The 15,301-nt window shown below is 36.3% G+C and overlaps 1 protein-coding gene across 1 annotated transcript; it reads left to right on the forward strand.

The window, feature by feature from the left end:
- Positions 1 to 3,684: 3,684 nt before the first annotated feature.
- LOC145667575 (uncharacterized) lies at positions 3,685 to 14,965 on the forward strand. Its single transcript, XM_081735045.1, has 2 exons — positions 3,685 to 3,705; positions 14,297 to 14,965. The coding sequence occupies exons 1-2, from the start codon at positions 3,685 to 3,687 to the stop codon at positions 14,963 to 14,965; spliced, it is 690 nt and encodes a 229-aa protein (XP_081591171.1).
- The last annotated feature ends 336 nt before the right edge of the window (positions 14,966 to 15,301 follow it).

Below are 15,301 nucleotides of genomic sequence, written 5' to 3' on the forward strand. Positions count from 1 at the left end.
TGAGAGGCAAGTGCCCCCAGGATCCCCATAATAGGGCCCCAGGAGCCAACTTCAAACTTTCAAATGGCAACAGGGACCGAGTGGTAACTCTCTTGATATATCATGGAATGTGCAACAACACCTATAGGAAACATTTGTTATATGAAACATGTTTTTCAAAATAGCCGATACAAATATATGTTGTGTCTTAACATGGCATCGTACATTGTGATCTCAAATTGCTGGGAAGCGAAAAGAAATGTTGCAAATCCAGTTGCACAGGAATGTACTCATGTCGAGGGCCAAGAAAACTTTGTAAGAAGCAAGTCCCCCAGGGCCCCCATTATAAGGCTCGAGGGGTCAACCGCAACATTTCAAATGGGAACAGGGAGCGGATGATATTTCTCTGGATAGATACAACACCGCCTATAAGAAACATTTGTTTTATGAAGCACGAGTTTCAAAATGGCCGCCAAAAATGCGCGTTGTTCTTGTCACCGAGCAGATATTTTTGGCGGTCATTTTGAAATCCCATATAGTAAATATTTCTGATATGCGTTGTGGCATATTCCAAGATTTATCGAAAGAAATATAACTCGACCGATGGTGCTATTTGAAATTTTGAAGTTGGCCCCTGGGACCCTATGATGGGGACTTGAGGGCACTTGCGTCTCAAAGAAGTTTGTCGCCCGCTGACATGGGTACATTCCTGCACAACTGGATGTGTCACATTTTTTTCGCTTTAAAAGTATTTCAGTCGCAGAGTTAGGTGGGACACTCTGGATATATCTTATAGACGGTGATAGTACTGCAGACAGCAACACACAGTAGATCAAGCCTTTGATTATGTTTGCTTTCTACAGGTGTGGATATGTGATAGAAAGACCGAAGGTTCCGACACCTCTAGAGTACTGTTTCGAGACATTCACAGGCGATCATTGTACCATGTGTGACGGATTGGCAGTATTCCGCTGTGCTCACTGCAAATGTATCTTCGGTTTGGACCATTGTCTCATCGAACAATTGCACGTACAATGTGGACGAGCATGTACAAATGATGCGGAGGCTAATGCCTGTTGCCGAAATTTTCTTTGTGTGAAGCGAGTGGCCTAACTATATTAAAATTGTCTGGATTTTCATGGCCAGTGCTGCCAACTTTGGAACTCGTTTTTTTTTCGACTTTTTTCGACGTCGGTTTCCTGCATAGTTGGTGCTTCTTGTTTTGTTCATTCTAATATGCACAGCTCGTGATCAAATGTGGCGCATTATGGCCAACTCCGCCTTTCCCGTATTTTTCATACTTCTGTTTTTTCTATTCTCTTTTGTTAGATTGTACCACTGATTATACACTCATATCTTATGTTCTACATGACAGATTGACACTGAATATTGCACTCACTTCATATAGTGCTCTTTGCAAAACATGTACTTTTCATCGCAACTGGCAACACTATTAACCCCACTGGTGGCCTTCATTTGTTCCCTATTGTGGCAAGTCTCTTTCTATACATCACTTGTCAGCATTGTATTTTGCCGTGTCCCCCTTTTTTGCGGAATTTGTACTTTCCCCCTCTTGTCCAACTTTGCTGTTTCCCGAACTTCCACCCCTTATATTTCTTGAACCTATTGCTATGGGCAGCTAATTTTTTGGGAATGACCATCTCTGTTGCAGCTCTTTCAATTGGAATAGGGCACATCTTTCACTGTAACTATCATTTTCGGAAGGTTCCCTTGTGAGATGTACACTATATCAACAAATATGTTTGTCTCCTTCATTACTTTCCCTTAATAATCATTAACTTATCTTTACAGATTATATGTTTCCTTCTCTACACTTTGGTATCCGCTGGATCACCACAATATCCACCTGGAGTCTCACCTGCACAATGTCCTAATTATCCTTTCTGTGGAAGCACACCAATTCCTGCATTGACTCCGCAACAACTTGGCGTTTTGGGTCAAGCCTCTCCTGCTGCAGCTCAAGGACAATATGTAGTCAACCCCAACATAGATGATGGAAGTTACAGAGGTGGTGCTGGACCTGACGGTGATGATGGAACTTACCGAGGAGCAGCAGCATATGGCGATGATGGAAGTTACAGGGCTCAAGCTGGTTCTTTGGGGAATGTAGTATCACCAGTTTCTCAGTGGGGAGCTCCAGTTATTGAAGATGGAAGCTACCGTGGTGGTGCAGGATTAGATGGCGATGATGGAACTTACAGAGGTGCAGCAGCCTACGGCGATGATGGAAGCTACAGAAATTAGAGTACATTGACAGAAATTTAATTGTCTATTTAACAAAATTCAGGAATACGTGTGACTATTAGTTTTGTTGAATGCTTCTTTGAAGGTGGTCATGCAGTTTAAAATTGTTAACTAATATTTTACAGTAGTTTCTTCTTTTCATCCTAATTCTGGTAATGTATGGAGAAACCGTTTAAAATACTTCAACTTCAATTTATTTTAGGCAAGTAATTTAAAGAAATAAAAGTATTAAAAGGTTTTCTTCCAAATTTTTGAAATTTCTTCAAACTTTTTATTAATCGGTTTTTGATTTGGTAAGGATATCACTATATAATATCTCAGGCACGTAGCCAAGAGGGTCCGGGGATCCGGACCCCCCCCTCTTCGGGACCAGAAATGAAAAAATTAAGGATGAAACAAAATGAAATGAGAAAAGAAGGATCAGCGTTAAAGATAAAAAGGTACAGCAAGCTTTTGGTTACTCTTTCTTATGAGGAGATTGGTATTACTTCCAATACATGGTGGCGAGATGAGTGAGATGTCCTGGAAAAGTCAGAGAATTTGAAATTTCTAGAAAAGTTACGGAATTCTCAGAATTTCTGCTACTAATAAGGGAGATTTCAAGCTTCCGAAAGTACAGTGCTTTTGTCTAATAGCGTGGACATTTTTTATCATAATTTTTCGTCATCGCACCCTTGCAGTATCAAACATGTTATTTAAAAAAGAATTTCTGCTGCTCCTTTAACCTGTTATTTGCAACTGACAGTAGTTGACGGAAAAATAAAAACAAAAATTTATTTGGAAAGAAAGTTCTGTTAACATTTGATTCAACAGAGAAAGGGACGCAGATATTGTAAAATATTTTACAATACATCACTGAGTATGTACTTTTCATAATAGTGAATATGTACTTTTTATAGTAGTTGAGGTCATAATGAAAGGAAAATTGTTATATTTGAATGACGTAAATATTGTAAAATCTTTTTAATACCTTTTTTATTATTATTTTACTCGAGATTTCTTCATAGTTTGTTATTAAAATACTTACTAACATATCCTCATTTTATTGTCCTAACAAACCAATATATGTTGCTAGTAAAGTAATTTAGATTGATCGAGCTCCTGGGCCTTCAGAATTTCATGTCACGCGCCTCCCCCCCCCCCCCGAAATCCTGGCTAAACGAACCAATATATGTTCCAGCAAAATAGTTTAGAATGATCGAGCCCCTTGTGTGATGACAACAATATTTCATGTCACGGACTCCCCCTTCACGAAATCCTGGCTACGTGCCTGAATATCTTATACAATTGAGTTGACTTCGTTTGAAACTTTTTCTTTGTAGCATTTGTAGAGTAAAAGAACAGTCTTCATAAACTTATAATGAAATAGAATACGAAAAATACTATAAATTTATTATCAAACAAAAATATTATTGATGTATTACATGGCGGTTGTAGAAAATGGGCCACAAAGAAATTGGAGTAAGTAACTATTCACAACAACCAGTAGTTACAAAACAGCATCGCGGACGGGATAGCTAAGGGATAAACAATTAAGGCATTATGAGTGATGTTAACTTTCTAAAATTTAATATAGTTAATAACTATCATAAAAGATAACAAGTAGATTATCTTACTATAATTTAAATCCTAATTTCAACTGAAATCTAAGTATATTCCTGGTTAGCGCTTCAAGAAGAATTGACCTCAAAGTAAGTATTTCTAAAAATTTGTCTTCAAAATGTTGTATATAAACGAAAGTTACAAATATCAATTAAACGAAAACTGCAAATCGGTACGTCTAACAGTTACAGAAATGTCAAGAAACAGAAAGCAATACCACAAAAGTGTGAGGTTTGCGTACCAAAGAAATTATGAGAACATAGACATAGAATATGCATACAAAATTCCTGAAACGATACCACTTGAACTTCCCTTGATGAAATTTTGCGTACGCTATTGTTTTGCTTGTTGCAGTTCATTGAGTTGATGCATAATCTTTTTTCTAACGAATGTCTAATCCACTCCGCAATCCCTTCCCCCCCTTCCCCCCCCCGTCAGAAAAAGTAAAAATGTTTTACATAGAGTGCCTAGATTTATCTTGAAACAACCACGTAATTTTTCAACTAATACATAAAATCTTATGAAATTTTGTAACATGCAAACATAGACAGAGGGACATTGATATGCTTTGCAATATCACTTGGTTAACAGTGCTGCCAACCGCACATAAAGTTTATTTTTTTAAATAGTACTACTAGGGAGAAGCAAAATATGAAATTTTATATTTTAAAGCATTCCTCGCAGAGCAACAAGAATATTTGTTTCATGGTATCTAGAATCGGAATAGCGTGTTTTTAATCTTCATAATGCATAAGTTTTCACAAACATGTTCATGATAATTCAAGAAAAATAAATATTCCTTCACAAAACAGTTGTTTAATAATTCAGTATACTACGTTTCGAGTTTGTTGATGGTGTTCCTTCTTGACCTATCAACGCAAGCTCACAATACAGTAACTAACCTATGACCAATACAGTGAAGATCATATTTACATAGATTATTCAGTAATATTCACAGTCAGATGGCAATAGTATGAGATAAAAACAAATGAAAGTCTATGATATCCTAAGAGAAGCATTACAGCTTTTTTTAAAAAAAAAAAAATACAACTTCATCTCGTATTCCCCTATTAAATTGTGAAGAATCACATTTTCAAATTTATTTTTGTAAGTATAAAGCATTCATTTTACAGAATTTGTGACATTTTTTAATGATCTAAACAAGTTAATTAGAAATGCTACCAACACTACAGTCTAAGCTAGATTTCTCTGAAAAAGTCTCAGGAACTAAATTGTTCTTTAAGTTTCTGAATTTATGTTTTAAGTTCGCTTCTGCTATTGAGTGGTTAGACTCATTTAAGTGTTTAGTTAGAGATGAAATCCGTTTTTGTTCAGCGTATTTAATGTCCCTTACATTAAAAAAAAAAAAAAAAAAACTTTTAAATTCTAGCCCCGTTTTGTTTATCCAATGTATTGTTCCCCACATGAACATGTCACTACAGATATACCCGAATTTTTAAGGTCTTTTATAAAATCCTTTTGTGTGTGTGTTGGGGGGGGGGGGTAACGAAGCAGAGTTTTGTATGTTTGGAAAGGGAGATGAAGCTAATTGTAACTTCAAATACAGGAAAATCATTTTTAGTTTCGGTGATAGATGTACTGTTTGAAGTTTGAGTATTGAATTCGCGTGGGTCGGAAGTCTACAATACGATCTGTGAAACGAAACACATTTATTTACATATAGAAAAATACCAATACTGGCTACAATACCAGTTCTTCGCACGAGAAGGATAGGTTTTATTCAACATATCATATTTGAACGAAAAGAAATGACTCATATCTACCCCGTCGGTATTGTTCCTGTCTATATTAGTTAAATACATATATAAATAACGAAGAGTAACCCGTTCGGTGTTATCCTTATCAATTGTCGGGCAAGCTGACATTTAACTTTTTGCCTATTCTTTTGCATTATACAGGGTATTTCAAAACAACACCGACAAAGTTTTGGAGGTGATTCCTGAGACCAGTATAAGACAAAAAGTATAGACCAACCTGAGTGCACAAATGCTTCCTTTCGGAGTTAGAGGCTGCCAAAAATATAAAAAAATGAACTTTAAACGTCCGTAGCTCCAAAACTATGGGACCTACTGTAGTCGGGTCAAGGCCTCACTTAGGAACTAATATGTGCCCTGTCCAAAAATACATGTTTCAGAATTCTAAGGTACTCAAGCAACAATTTTTATAGAGAAAGTTTAGCTACGAGCATATAATTTGAAGTAGTTACAAACTACACTGAAAAAAAGGACTTGGTCAGGAATACCAAATTTGTTTGGTCAGAGCATTTGGTCACTTTTTTTGGTTAATTTAACCAAAATTTGGTCATTTTGACCAAACCTGTTTGGTCATGAACACTATTTTTTGGTCAGAACATTTGGTTGATTTATTTGGTTATGCCAAACAAATCTTAAGTGATTTGGTAAAGATTTGGTTTTCCTGACCAAAGTGTTTATTTACAAAGTCACGTGTATCGATTTGACTTCTGGGTAATCTTTATTTAAGCTATCAGTGTTTTGAGCGTATGTTAGTGACAAATAAAACTTACTATTTAGCTGCACAGAATGAATGCTTGAAGTGTGTGATTCATTATGTAAATCGAGGTAAGCTTACTTTTTCGTATATATTACTTTATTGTAATGTAATGTGTATTGGTTATTTTAGTGGTCGTATATTTGGCATAACATATAGGCCTTTATATACAGATGAAGCGGGCAAGTTATATTGACGACGCTAGGGCAGGGAGCAAAATTATAGCGTCAGGGGTTGGTTCATTTCCTATTCCTCCACTAGAAACTTCCGGAAAGGGATAAATCAAGTGACACTAGAAGTTTGCAAAATAAACTGGTGCATTCACAGTTTATAGATGCACAAAATCCAAAATATACGGAAGAAATAAGTAGTGTTTACTTTCTTCCCCAGATCACTTGGTGTAGACTCTGGCTCACTTGGTAGTGATTACCATTCTTATTTGTAACTGTGATGTAGTCATGAATATAAATGGAGTGTGAACGTGTGGTATAGAAACTACGGTGCATAAAACACGAACCAACTTGTGCTAGGTGGCCACTAGAAAGCAGGAATGCTATCTAATCGAGTCAGGACAGGAGCGTAGCAGAGGTGCCCGAGGATTAAAAACGATGTGCGTCCGTACGGAGCAGACGCGTCAGCGACGGTGGCTATTCATATAAACGAGATAGTTAAGAACAGCTCACTATAAGTCACATTACCGACTCCGGAGCCATCGAAAGATTTGGGGGAGATACTAAATGTCATCCGAAATATGAAGCATACTTTTGAAGAACTTTTCATATGGAATTCAAATATGGGAATTCTTACCTATGAGATCGATATTTCCTGAGAAATGCGTTAATAAAAGCGTATAAGTTTACGTTTGGGACACCACTCGAAATAATTATTGAAGAAATATATGTTCCCTAATTTACTTCTTACTGACTCCTAAAAGATTTGCACTGGGCGACATGAAAATATCTCACTTGGCATACGTAAAATTCAAGGATGCCATCAGAAGTAATTGTTAAAAAATCACAATTCTTTCCGAACATGAGAGATAGTAATAGACATTATCGTGTCCGTGAGTTTTCTCGAGGTTCTCCCGTTTCCTCACACATTCACATTCCACCATTTTTGTTGCAATCAATCCCTTCCATTAATCACCCGTCACCTTTGACATAAAGGGCACAAACATGGTACGTGAAACGAATTATTTTGTGGAGAGGAATTGCGGTGGTTCAGTGGTAGAGCGTTCACCTCTGGTGCATGGGGTCCCTGGTTCCCTTCCAGCTCGCATCAAATGAACGTTGTGGTAGACAAACACCGTGTGCTTGGGTTTCATCGGGGTTATCCCGTTTCCTCCCACTTTCTTCATTCCACAATATCATTCGTTTCTTATCATCACCGTCTCCTTTAGCATAAGTGTGGGACGTAAACCTGAAAGATTTCATTTCATTTTGTGAAAGTTCCGTCAGGGCTTTTGCCGGTGATAATCATTTAACGCAGATGGTTTGAGATAAGTGGAAACGTACCATGAAGTGCACACTATTGGTGACTTTTTGCTGTTAAGTTTCCTTGTTTTTACTTTAAAATATTGTTTAAACCTTAAAAAAGTTATTACGGGATGTATATTTTCATCGAAGCTACACGTAATATTTTTACAAGTACTAACTTTGCATTTGCATATTTAAGAATTTCTTGCTTTGTGACGATATTTGTTAGAAAAAAAGTTCTCATGACTTTTGCGATAACCGCATTATTTTCAGTTTAGTACTTATATTAACAGTATTTGGTAATTTCTACCAAATGTTTTGGTCAAATTCACTAAATGCAGGTTTAGTATTTACAACCAAATTATTTAGTTCCAAGAACCGAATTTGGATCATTTTAATTAAATTTTTGGTATTCCCAACGAAGTCCTACTTATTTGGTTATTCTTTGGTCAAAATTACCAAACGCATATTTGGTACTGGTAACCAAATACTAGGTTCCTGCAACCAAACAAATCATGACCAAATGATTTTGTGCTGGTGACCAAGCGTTTGGTTGGCGCTATATTGACCAAACGATTTGGTAACCAGCACCTATTTTTTGGTCAATTTGACGAAACCTTTTTTTCAGTGTACCTTTATAAAAATCGTAGCGGAAGTACCGCAGAATTTTGAAATATGGATATTTAGATAGCACACATACAAGTACCTATGTGAAGCATCTGACTACGGAAGGGTCCCACAGTTTTGGAGCTATGGATCTTTAAAGTTCATTTTTCATGTTTTCGGCAGCCTATAACTCCGAAAGGAAGCATTTGTGCACCCAGGTTGGTCTATGCTTTTTGTCTTATACTGGTGTCAGGAATCACCTTTCAAACGTTGTCGGTGTTGTTTCGAAACACCCTGTATATCATCGAGGCTCTCACCAAATAGCTAAGCGATCCCGAAAACTGAATTAGGACTCTAATATCCATCGTTCTGGGTATTTATCTTCTCCTATTATGCTTTGACCCTCTTACAATCTCCTCTCCTCAAGGCGAAAATCGACAAAATGGTTTCGTACGGGGTTAGACCTGATAAAGATCTATCTGTATGCCAAACTTGGTAACTTTGGGAGACTCCTTATTATGTGAAAATTCTTATAAGGGGCACACACACACAAATGTTATTTTACTTATAAAGTATACATTAACTAAAAGGGGAAGACTACTAAAATTGATACAAAACGTAACCATTTTTCGTAAGTGAAAAGGAATAATGAAATGTAACTTACCACAATAAGAAATCATGTTATTTTACACCCGAAAATATGGATCAAAAGAATTTTCAGCGCTGCCATCTATAGAAATTACAGTGTGGTCAGAATATGAATTACCCAAAAATCTAAGTTAAGGTAGCGACTAGAAAAATGAACTCAACAGTAATTGATGATTTATCATGTAGTCTTGGCTCCTCGTTAACTACTTTTTAAAGTAATATTTGTGTTTATTTTGTAATAAACAATACAAAATAAATAAGTTTGTAATAAACAGAACAAAATAAATACGAATATTATTTAAAAAGTAGTTAACAAGGAACCAAGACTACATGATAAGTCATCAATTACCGTTGAGTTCATGGATAATTCAGATTCTAGCGACACTGTAATTTCTATGCATGGCAACACTGAAAATTCTTTTGATTCATATTTTCGGGTGTAAAATAACATTATCTATTATTGTGTTGTTACATTTCATTATCTCTTTTCGCTTACGAAAAGTGGTTAGGTTTTGTATCATTTTTAGTAGTCTGCCCCCTTAAGGTACGTACCCAGTGGTTCCCAACTGGTGAGCACGCCTCCCAAAGAGAGGGTGAGGAGGGATCAAAATGGATGCAAGTTTCTGTCAGAAATAAACTGTGAAATTACGAAGAAAGTAGGACTTACCGTAACTATTTACAATATACGATTTTTAGTAAACTTCGCAAACGCTACGTGATTAACATTTTGTCTGTATTGTTCGTATTCAAGATTTCTACATTATTGAAAATTATACATATTAAAATTCTCCCAAAAATTATCAAAAATGAGTACAACATTATTTCAGAATACAACACAAGTTTATCGCTTAAAAACAAAAGCATAAAAGAAAATTGTTATTATAAAATCACTCTAGTGGGCATTATAAGATCGCAATGTAACTACCTACGTCCATACGTAAATATTTGCAACCGTTACTCCACACGATTGCTTGAATTAATGCAAATTTTTGAATTGTGTATTTTTGCAATAAATAACTAGAGCGATTACCTGGACGAGTGGGTTAATGAAGTCAGTCTTTTAATGTATTCGCGCGTAACGGTGACTTTAGTGGAGGCTATCCATATCACATTTGCCTACTATTGAAAGAAAGGTGTGCGCCGTTAGCTGGAAGCAAACATTCTCCAGCAGTTGACACCTACTGGACGAAATTAAAATTTCTAGGCGTGATCTTCTTCACCGTACTCGTCAGAGTTTATTATTAAATTATTATTATTATTATTATTATTATTATTATTATTATTATTATTATTATTATTATTTGAGAATTCAATGCTGTATCTGAAATAGCAGAAGGGTTGAAGTAAATAGAAAGAAAATCCAAATGAGAAGGAGGAAGTCATGAAATGTGCAAGGTTTACGGCAGAGGCGCGCCCGCGTGGGGGCCCTCCGGGTCCGGACTCCCCCAAAAAACTTCGTAACTCAACATACGGGTCCGACCCTTTCAAAAAATCAAAACTTAGTAACTCAACATACGGGTCCGAAACCCCTCAAAAAAAACTTCGTAACTCAACATACGAGTCCGGAACCCCTCAAAAATACTTCGTAACTCAACATACGGATCCGACCCTTTAAAAAAATCAAAACTTCGTAACTCAATATACCGGTACGGGTCTGGACCCCCTCAAGAAAACCTCGTAACTCAACATACGGGTCAGGACCCCCTCAATAAAGCAAAACTTCGTAACTCAACATATGGGTCCAGACCCCTCACAATAAACTTCATAACTCAACATACATTTGTATACTTTCTTAATAAAACTACACATATTTTAGCAGATAAATCATTGATACAGCATAAAGAATTTATGTTTCGCTTCGTCTGTACTCTTTCCTTTGTTATAAGAACAATCTATTTGTATACTTTTTTCCCCTGAGAAAATAGGTGATAATACTTACAAGCATTAATCGTCATTTCGGGTACAAAATAACACTGACTCAATACCACGTAGCGGTAAGACTTGTAGTATTGAACCCGCTGAAACTTTAGACCCCTCCCTACGAAAAAGTTTAGGTTCGCGCCTGGTTTACGGATAAGGTGCCAGGTAAATAACGTTGGGAACCTGTGGTTTAAAGTAATGTGAGGGCAATCAACCTTCTAGTAAATAAGAATAGAAGTGAACCAGCGATGGTGTGTCACAGTGTCATAGTGCAAGTGATCGTACATAATAACCTGAAAAAAAAATTAACAACAAATTTCATCAAAATTAATGCAGTTCAGTCTCCGAAGCTAAAATGGATTTTTTTTCATAAAGCTAACATTTTAGGAAAAAAAATAAATACCATTTACCTAATGTATGTGCATATGTAAGGAGTTACACATTCTGTTATACATAATTATAAGAGTTGGAATGAAATTTATTATTATTTTAAGACAGTCCTTGATTTATTTGCTTTCCTAATTTCCTTCCTGTACGTATTGGTTAAGTTACAGTATATGTAATAAATATTTATCTTTATATTCATAGACCTATATAAGTACACATTGATTTACATACAACAAATGCCAAATATGTCTATTCAGAATTGATAATATGTTGTTATCAGTATATAAAAAGCCTCCAGTTTCTATGTAAAGCACACACATCATTCCTTGAAACAAACGTGTATCAACTACTGGATCAGTTGCCATGATGAAAATAGTAAGTGTTATTCAGTCACTACCTACGTATTACTTTGGTTACAATTCATGTTTTAACATGCCAATTTTCTACTAGTATATCTGGAAATGTGCTAAATTTACGTTAGTGCAAGCACGTGTTAATAGGTGGCAGCACATCTTAGTTAAACTCAACAAATGGTTGTTAAATGTCATTTAAAGAAAAAAATACATGATCATAGAATAATCCGTGAATTTTTCTTGATATAGTCGGTATACAAAGTAAACCAACTTTTGTTATCAGAAGTAAAACTATCAAAAGTGCATTACGGACAACGTGGAGGCGTCAATCAGTCGAACGTTGCCGGCAGTCCGTTATAAAAATATAGTCATTTGGCATTATGATTAGAAAGTAGAAGGAAGAGTGACTGATTCTTTCCTTGAATAGTGTAAACACGCATCTATTGAACCTCGAAGGAAAAAACTTGGTTTTGTTTATGTGCTAACTATATTTACTTTCGTTCATTGTTGGAATGTTTCCAAATTACAAATGCGAATTGCGTCACTACTAAGAGAACAAAACAACAACAGATATAGAAGAGACACGATTTTTTTCGAGCTAATGTGGACCCGGCTAACCTCAGATAATCGGAGCTTGGATAATATAGATTCTGCAAAATGAAGGACAATGCTATACGTGCAGTGGTAAAGGCGTTAGGTATAGCATAACAACTAAACCAGGTAACGAACTAGGGACTCCACGTACCAGATGTAAGCGCTGTATCACTGAGCCACCGTGCCTCCTACAAAAACAGTCGATTTGGAGCTCAAAACTCAAGTTTATTATATATTATTGCTATTTTTAGTATTATACTTGTTTCTACAATTACCACTTGCATAACGAATATAAGATTTTTTTGTAATATACGATAATTTTAAAAACGAAAATCAATAATTTTGTTCTCTAAGGTTGGCTACTCTGGTTGAAATATACCGAGAATAAGTGTAAGGACCAAGGATCTTATAAAATAGAGGATCTGTTCTTACAACAAAATCTTGAAGCCATACGTCACAGTTTCGCCACCCCTACTCTGCCCACTTCACCCAATAGGATTTCAATGTTTTGAGTCAACAATCATGGCGGAAACGAAAGTAGCCAATCAGACGATGGCAGAAACAAGAGTAGCCAATCAGACGTGTCGATGCTCGGTTGTTTTTTGGATTCATCAATTTAATAGGATGAAGATACATATGGGCAGATCCTCTATTTATAACATCCTTGGTAAGAACATCAAAAAAAGATTGCAGGACATCTGCTAATGTAAATTTTGTCAAAAATTAATATGCTCACAAAACTTCTTTTATGGAAGATTACAGAAAATATAATACGTTGCTCATCACTTGGTGTAAGTGTTAAACATACTGCTTAAAGCTTTGTTCATTGTTAAAAATACAAACCAATACAAATGTTGAATATCAATCGTTTAGATACAAGGAGAAGATGAAACGCAATGACATTGTTATAATAACATACCTAGCTTGATACACAGAAAAACACTAGTTACATTCTTTCAAATACGAGTATAATCGCCTGTCATTTCTATCATCTTCTGTTACACATATGGAAAATGTCATACACAGTCAGCGGTGTCCAGGAGGGATTGCCATATGACAAAGATCGATGGCGAAGTTCGCATGCCTCGAGTAATGGTTAGAAACCCACTACCGTCCCATAAGCATCGGTTTTAAAAAAGAGGCGTTAATATACAATCAATCAACTTGAGACTCTTTCAAGATACCAATTAACAAAACAACTAACTAACAGGTAGTACGTTATATTGGTATTTCAAATTGAGTTTTCATTTTCTGCTCTGTATCGTTCAATTCTGTTGATACTCGTAGATTTTTTTGTGTCTGATGAACTATTTGATACTAGACTTTTTTGTGCCTGTTCTAGTATTTCATACCAGATTTTTTGTATCCAAATATTTCACACCAAATTTATTGTATTTTTTAAGTATTTCATTCCGGGTTTTTTGAATCTGTTCAAGTATTTGATACCAGATTTTTTGTGTCTGTTGAAGAATATGACATAAGCAAAGTTTCTTATATAAACGTAGAAATGAAAACACTCCAATATTATTTCAATTTAGAAATAATGCCATTTAGAAAACAGGTTTTACCTAAGAAAATGTATTACTAAAATAGTAAATGAAGTGTCCGTTCTTCGAAGGAGTGAACAGTATAGAAACTGCAACACAGCAGAGTAGTTTGGGTTGACTGGTTTGAGAGGCATCTGAGATACTTATAGTTTTTGAAGCTCTAGAACGTGTGACACCCAATCCCCCGCAAACTGAAAATTTAAAAAAAGACTTCGTACCCAATTAGATCTGTGTACAAATTTTGATGCCTCAAGTGACTCATTCCTATGTGAAAATCTGATTATATATACGCACTTTCTCTTATATATTAGTATAGCTAACTTTTACGGATTTCACATCTTTTGAAAATGTATTACACAATATACATATCATATATGTATTTTGTTCATAGGTACTCTGCGCCATCCTCTGTACCTTGGTATATGCTGGACCACCCCAATCAGCCCAATATCCAGCTGGAGTCACTCCTAATCAATGCCCTAACTATCCATTCTGTGGGGCCACTCCAACTGCTGCACTTGGACTAGGACAAGCTGGTAACCTTTTAGGTATCGCTGCTGGTCAGCCTGGAATTTGGGGACAAGGTTCTCTGGCTGCAGCTCAAGGACAATATGTAGTCAACCCCAACATAGATGATGGAAGTTACAGAGGTGGTGCTGGACCTGATGGCGATGATGGAACTTACCGGGGAGCAGCTGTCTATGGCGATGATGGAAGTTACAGAGCTCAGCAAGCTTTGGGAAATCTTGCAGCACAAGGATCTCAGTGGGGAAATCCAGGAGCACAAGCAACTCAATGGGGAAATCTAGCAGCACAAGGAGCTCAGTGGGGAAACCCAGGAGCACAAGCAGCTCAGTGGGGAAATCCAGGCTTACAAGGAGCTCAGTGGGGAAATCCCAATGTTGAAGATGGAAGCTACCGCGGCGGTGTTGGATTAGATGGTCAGGATGGAAGTTACCGCGGCGGAGCTGGCATTGACGGTGACGATGGAACTTACCGAGGAGCAGCAGCCTATGGTGATGATGGAAGTTATCGTTATGGGGCTCCGAGAACTTATTAAGGACATCAAGATTCGATAATGGCAACTCAGAAAACTTCTGGCGGTAGTTTATGATTACCCATTGGAAGTACAGTCACTAAACAAATTTGGATTATTATTTGCAATACTTTAAAAATGTTTCTCATCATAAATTGGGAAATTCCGATATAAAGTATACATAATGTTGCCCAAACAGATTATTATCAAAATATGAAAATTTGTCTTTGAATAAAAACTACCGTTATAAACAGTCAATTTTAATTATTCCTTAGAACTAGGCCTAGTGTTTCATTTGGTAAATCGAAGAAAGAATCTAACGATGATCTTACTTTCAAGGCATTTCATGTTGATCAGCAT

The sequence above is a fragment of the Thermobia domestica genome, chromosome 13 (assembly GCF_964235325.1).
Source record: "Thermobia domestica chromosome 13, izTheDome1.hap1.1, whole genome shotgun sequence".
Lineage (NCBI taxonomy): Eukaryota > Metazoa > Arthropoda > Insecta > Zygentoma > Lepismatidae > Thermobia > Thermobia domestica.